This window comes from Benincasa hispida, chromosome 12 (genome assembly GCF_009727055.1).
Source record: "Benincasa hispida cultivar B227 chromosome 12, ASM972705v1, whole genome shotgun sequence".
Classification (NCBI taxonomy): Eukaryota; Viridiplantae; Streptophyta; class Magnoliopsida; order Cucurbitales; family Cucurbitaceae; genus Benincasa; species Benincasa hispida.
Genome location: NC_052360.1, coordinates 53,031,204 through 53,037,710, shown reverse-complemented (window position 1 = coordinate 53,037,710; position 6,507 = coordinate 53,031,204). Strand labels below are relative to the sequence as shown.

General features: G+C 27.2%; 1 protein-coding gene across 1 annotated transcript; it reads left to right on the top strand.

The window, feature by feature from the left end:
• Positions 1 to 2,357: 2,357 nt before the first annotated feature.
• Positions 2,358 to 4,209, top strand: LOC120092713. The gene is made up of 5 exons (XM_039050867.1): positions 2,358 to 2,626; positions 3,039 to 3,153; positions 3,241 to 3,330; positions 3,431 to 3,529; positions 3,827 to 4,209. The coding sequence occupies exons 1-5, from the start codon at positions 2,559 to 2,561 to the stop codon at positions 3,926 to 3,928; spliced, it is 474 nt and encodes a 157-aa protein (XP_038906795.1). The 5' UTR covers positions 2,358 to 2,558; the 3' UTR covers positions 3,929 to 4,209.
• The last annotated feature ends 2,298 nt before the right edge of the window (positions 4,210 to 6,507 follow it).

Genomic DNA, 6,507 nt, shown 5'->3' with positions numbered 1-6,507 from the left:
ATTAAATCTCTTGTCTTCGAATTTTTTTTTTCAATTTTTCTATCAAATAGACGCTTAGTTATTGTTTATTTTTTACTTTTCTCTTTCTAAATTTTATTTATTTCTATTTCTAAAAAGAAACCAGAAATAATAAAGTTATCAAATGGCCAAGATAAGCTACTATAAATTCAATAATTTAATAAACATTGATTTTTTCCTTGAGACAGTTTCAAATTTATTCCCGTGATATTTAGAAGTTCTAGTACTTTTGGTTTAATTTAAAGGTGTATTTAGTTTAATTTTCAAGTTTTTAATTTTTTTTTAAAAAAAATCATTTTGAAAAAAATTAGAATATTTAACGACTATTCGAAAAAGCTTTTGAAAAAATGAATTTATGAAAATAAGTTGGGTTATGACAAACACTTGAAATCAAGTTTTAGAAAAATGGTTGAGTGTTAGCAATTAATCTTTCCCTAATTTATATAGTTTTAACATTACCAAAACACCCTCAAATGTCATCTATCTCACTTCAACTATGTTGCCATGGATACCACCGCCTTTTACTAACCACCTCCGATGGTGCCCGACACTATCGACTACCTTCGACAACCACCACCACTAACTCCAACGACAACCGATTTCATGACTATTATTTTAAATTATTAGGTCATAGTATTTTATAGTCATTCTTTATAATATTTATTCCATATATAATAAATCAAATAAATTTATATATAAAAATATTTTTGAAAAAAACTTACTCAATACATAAATATTTTTTTAAAGTGTTTAAATAAAAATGACTTTTAAAAACATCTGTTTCCGAGCCACTTCAAACTGTCCTAATTTTGGCTCCATACAGTTGGGTGAAAAACATCAGAAATTATAGACAAATCATCTATTAGCATTAAACCCCAACACAATTTGCGAATACAGCCAACTAAACAGAAGAAGATAAAATAGAAGACTTTTTTTCCCCTTAAATTAATAATACAGGTTTTATAGATGAGCAATTAAAAATATAAATAGAAAGCTACCACCTCTTTAATAAAGAAAATTGCTCATAATAGCAAATTCGATATATAGGAGTGGAGAATTGAACTTCGACCTCTTAGATCAAAGCGCATATCAATAATGTTGAGTTAAGTTCACTTTGACAACTTAAACATAATTGAATGGATAAAGATAGTTAATTAAAAATTTGATCCCTATCCTAACATTTATTAAATAAAAGTTTAACAAAAGTATATATTAAAAAATAAATTAAAACTAAAAAAAATATAGGCAACTCTACAAAGTTAAACCCAAATTATAAATGGTGTGATCTTGCGAATGTGATAAATATAGTATTAATTATATAACATTGCAAAATAATAATTATACAAAAATTTATGACATAATTAATTGCAATAATTGAGACTAAACTAAAAGTCTAGTCAATAAAAACAAGTATTTTATTATTTATTAATATGTTATTGAACATGTTTCGAAGAAACTTTATAAAATTGAGATGTAAATTTTAAATCTACCTCCAAAGTCCAAACACATTTAGAAACGCTTAACATAAAATACAATTATAATGCAACTATATATATTTTTTATTTTTAGATGTATCATTTTTTAAAACAATAAAAAACTAATAAATAAATGATAATTTTATATTGAAGAGCAAGATTCAAAATATCGACGTTGATGATTGAATTAGACTATAATTGACCGTTTTTAATCATCATTTTTATGAAGTAAGACAACATTTGAATGTATATTTTAAAAAATGTATGTAAATGTCGATGCGAGAGTAAAAAGTTATAAAAAATGGAAAGATAATTACAAAACAATAGCAAATATTGATAATTATTACAAAATTAAAAGATATTTGTAAATAAAATAATTATAAATTATTTATTATAAAATGAAGTTGATACCAAAATAAAAATTCATATGAGAAGAGCTTCAGAGAATTAACGTTAAAGTGAAATGACGTAAAAATTCACGTTTGATTTTTACTAATTTCGAGTGAAATTTGGAAATTTCAAAATTTTCACCTTGTATTTGAGACAACTCAATAATTACACGGAAACGGTTATGAATTTATAGAGGGGCAGCATTGTGAAAAATATATAAGGACTAAATTTCGTAAAAGCCACGTAGGCACTCTCACCTAAGAAAAAAAAGTAAACTTGCTGAATCAGAGCGCCACGTGGTAAACTTTTGCCAATTAAACGAATATGATTGGCTGGAGTACGTGGAGGGAAGGGGTGGTCAACACAGTCAATTTGAAAAGCGAGTACAGATAATTTTACAGTCGCGCGAGTGAAAAATTCGTAAGAAAGACACTGTTTTGAGCGGCCAGTTTAGATTTAAGAGAGGAGCGTGAGAGAGAAGAAAGAACAAACGAAAGAAGTTTTCGGACAGAGAGAAAAGAAAGAGAAAAAAAAAAAGTCTTTGAGATTTTTTTTCTCTTTCTTTCTTTCTTCCCATTTTGTTCTCTCTTGAAGTTTCCGTTCTTCTTGTTCTCCGTTTGTTTCGGTTTCGAAATCTCGGTCGGAATCGGAATCGGAGTTGTTTTTGTTACAGAAATGGCTTTTATTTCGTTCGTCGGAAGAGTTCTCTTCGTTTCGGTCTTCGTTCTCTCTGCTTGGCAAGAGTAAGCAACTCAGATCTACTTTAATTTGTTGGCCTTTTGATTATTCTGAAGTGTTTTCACTGGAAATTTGAATTTTCAGAAGTAGGGTCACTTTCTGAATGTGTGTTTAGAAAACCCCCATTTAGGGTTTTACTTGACGAACGTTTTAAGTTTCGAAATCATGGTAGCTTCTGTTGTTTTTTCGTGTTATGAGTTCAGATCTATGATTGGAAATGATGGGGAACTTTCTGTTTTGCTTATTAGTAATTAATGTGTTCGTTCTTGGTAAATTGAAATGGAAAATTTGAACCCCTTTTTGTTTTTCAACTGGAATTTTGAAGCTGCGATGAGATAATCTCTTTGGAGGTATTGAATGTTTCTGCAGGAGATGATAAACCCTTTTTTTGGATCTGATTTCATTTTTGTTCTTTAGGTTCAATGATTTTGGTACTGATGGAGGGCCGGCGGCTAAGTATCTAAAGCCAAAGTTCAATGTTTTCACTCGCAACTTTGAAGCTCATACTGGGTTGGATTTCCCAAAAGTTGAGGTGAGAAAAATTTCCATTTATCGGGATCTCTCTTTAAATTTTCCATCCATTTTTAAGTGGCATTCTGAGAATTGTTAATGGGTGTAGATCCTACATCTTGTGGCTGGTGCCATTGCACTGAAGGGCTTAGGAAGCCTGCTCTTTATCTTCAACAGCTCCATTGGAGCCTTTCTTCTGGTATGATGGATATGATGTCAATTTGTTTAAACCGAAATTCATTTGTTTACCGAAATCAATCTGGATTGATTTGTTGAATGTTGGTTTGCTTGTTTGGTAGATCTTGCACCAGGCCATTACCACACCCATCTTGTACGATTTCTACAACTACGATGTCGAGAAGAAGGAATTCAACCAACTTTTTGTGAAATTCACTCAGGTATAATTCAACCAATTAACCATGAATGATGATTCTGATTGCTTCTTCTCATTTTGATTTTGAAGTAATTTGAGAACTTAAGACACTTTTAGTTGGTTGCCTAACTACAGAAATCTGAGATCATAGTTGTATTTTATGGCTTCATTCCATTTTTAGGATCTAGAATTCAAATACAAGCTAAATAAAGAAACAATCTTGCCAAACGAAACAGAAACGAGTTAACTCATGAATCTATATGTAAGAAATTGATTCTGGATAAATAAGATACCGAATGAATGTGTGGTTGATAATATGCAGAATCTGGCATTGTTGGGAGCATTGCTGTTCTTCATCGGTATGAAGAACTCGATTCCAAGGAGGCAAGTAGGAAAGAAGAATCCCAAGTCAAAAACATCATAGATTATGGCGGAGGAATGAATGGATCAACTGAGGGGAGAGGTGTATGTTTATCTTTTCTGTAGGACTCTTTTTGGAACTGAATTGAACACTTATATGATCATCTCTTTTAGTTTTTTCTTTCTTTCAAGCAGTAGGGAAGTAAAATGGGGGGTTTTGTATTTTTGGAGGTTATGGTATGTTCTATTTTCTCTTTATGGACTTGAGGATATTTTTGTATTTTGAAGTTAAGAGGGGTTATGTGATTGTAATGAAAGTTCTTTCACATAATTTTGAAGTTTCTATGTGTGTTGGTTGTGTTTGAAATTTTGGGGATTTGAATCCCCACATGAATGAGTTAAAGGGAAAACTTTTCTTCATAGGGAAGAGAAGGGAGGTGGTGGATGAAAAAGTAGACATTAAAATTTAAAATCATAGTCATTATATCCATGTGTACTTTTGTCAAAGATCGTGCCTTTTTCCCCCCTAAAAAACATCTTTAATTTCCTTTTAGTTTCTTAAAAGAAAAATAAAAATTTAATACAGATTAAAGTTAAAGTTTGATTCATAAAATTACAATTAATATATTTTATTAATCTATTTAAACTTTGAGAGATTTGAGTTGCATAAAAAACAAAAGTTTTGGCTTTTTTTATTATTATTTTTTTAATGTCGTGTATTTTATTTATTTTCACGTTGGTTTTGACTGTTCTAATAGACATTATTTTGAAAGTAGATGTTTGAACTATATAACCAATTGAGTGAATTAAGGAGTCTTTGGAGAGCTATATTACTCAATTTAAGTTTCATTTTGTTTTAAAATTTGAGGTATAAAAAAAATAGTTTTCAAAAAATTATTTTTGTAATTGAAAAAAAATATAATTATAATTGGTAGCATTTTAAGAAATAATAATTAAATGTATAATAATGATTTTAAAGAATTGTAAATATAGTAAAATAGATTTTATCACTATCAGTGATAGAGTTGGATCCAAATTTTATTGTATGTGAATTCTTTTTACATTATGTTATATTTGTTAATAATTTAGACATGATTTCTATATTTACAATTTAACGAAATAAATGCTAAATTTTAGTTTTGCATTTGAAAAATGGCAAAAGAACTATGTTATTATTGTGCAACCATACTCCATTTTCTTAAAATAATAATAATAATAATAATAATAATAATAAAAAGATTTCAATCACTTTTTTTTTAAAAAAAAAATAAAAATAAAAACTTGACATAATGACAATTTCATCGTCCTTGTGCAAGAGGAAATAATAAATTGATTGTTGAGGAAATGAATTCATAGAAATAGACATTATGACCTCTTTTCTTCCACAAACGACCTTTAAAGCTGCCACATGGATACTTAGCCCGTTTGTTTAGATGTTTTTTTCATCATTGTTTGTTTCACATGATTTCACTTTTTAAAACTTAGTATATTATTATCTAAAGAACTTTTAAATTCCATGTGACATATGACATAGATTTTTTAATATCCTACAAAAGTGTGAGATTTTTATATCAGGGAGATGAACGGTAAAAATATAGTTTAATTAATAAATTAATATAAAATATTCATTACTATTAATTTTAATTAATTATTAAATATAATTATATTATTTAGACTTAATAAATTTCAACTAATATCTTTGTCATTAATATTTTATGCTATCTTAACTATTTAATATAAATTATTATTATTAATTAATAATATTCTAATTAATTAATTAATTAATTAATTTTTAGTAGCAATATTATGTTTGATAATTTTTTTTTATTTTTTATTTTATTAATTTAATAATTAGTTAATATAACAATAAATTATTTAATGTTAAATTTAATTGATCTCTTACATTTAATTAAGTAATTATTTATTTTTAGTTTATATATACAAATTATTGAATTAAACACAAATATTTAACTTCCAGACATTAATTATTCTGCACATCCAAACATAGACATTAATTATTCAAGATATTTAATATCTATATCCAATGAAACAATATTTGTAATCAAACGATCTCTTAATATTTAGAATAATTTTGAACTGATTGCATATAAAAAAAATTGGAAGCAATAATGCTTATTAGATAGTAGCCTCATTTGCCTTTTTAGAACGAAAATTAATGCAAATTGCACCTACACCTAACCAAACCAAATAGTTTGAACAGAATTTAATTCCACCCAACCGCGAATCCAAAATTTCATGTTAATACCACAATATCCTATAAAATTATAAGTTTAATCCATCTACTTCTAAATTTAAATCGCTTAAAGTTTTCATCTTAAAAAACTAACATATTTTTTAAAAACCACTATTTCTAACATCTTTCTTATTTTTTTTTTTAATTTTAAGTGGAGGACCCCATATAATGAAAAATTCATTGTCCCTCAAAGCCTTTTCATATAAAAAAATGGTTTAGAAGTATTTACATAAAAAGTTCGAGAAATACAAAACACTTTTAGAATTTTTTGTTGTAAATATTTTAAAGATTTTTCTATTTATAAGAATTTCCTTCATTTAAGTGCCTTCAATTTTACCTTACTTAACTTACCAAACATAACTTTTTCAAACTCACTGATTCAATATTAA

Excerpts from the sequence above, each read along its gene's own strand:
- LOC120092713 (XM_039050867.1), top strand. The coding sequence starts at position 2,559 with ATGGCTTTTATTTCGTTCGTCGGAAGAGTTCTCTTCGTTTCGGTCTTC. Across the intron at positions 3,331-3,430 it reads CCATTGGAGCCTTTCTTCTG|ATCTTGCACCAGGCCATTAC; the intron begins GTATGATGGATA and ends CTTGTTTGGTAG. Across the intron at positions 3,530-3,826 it reads TTTTTGTGAAATTCACTCAG|AATCTGGCATTGTTGGGAGC; the intron begins GTATAATTCAAC and ends GATAATATGCAG.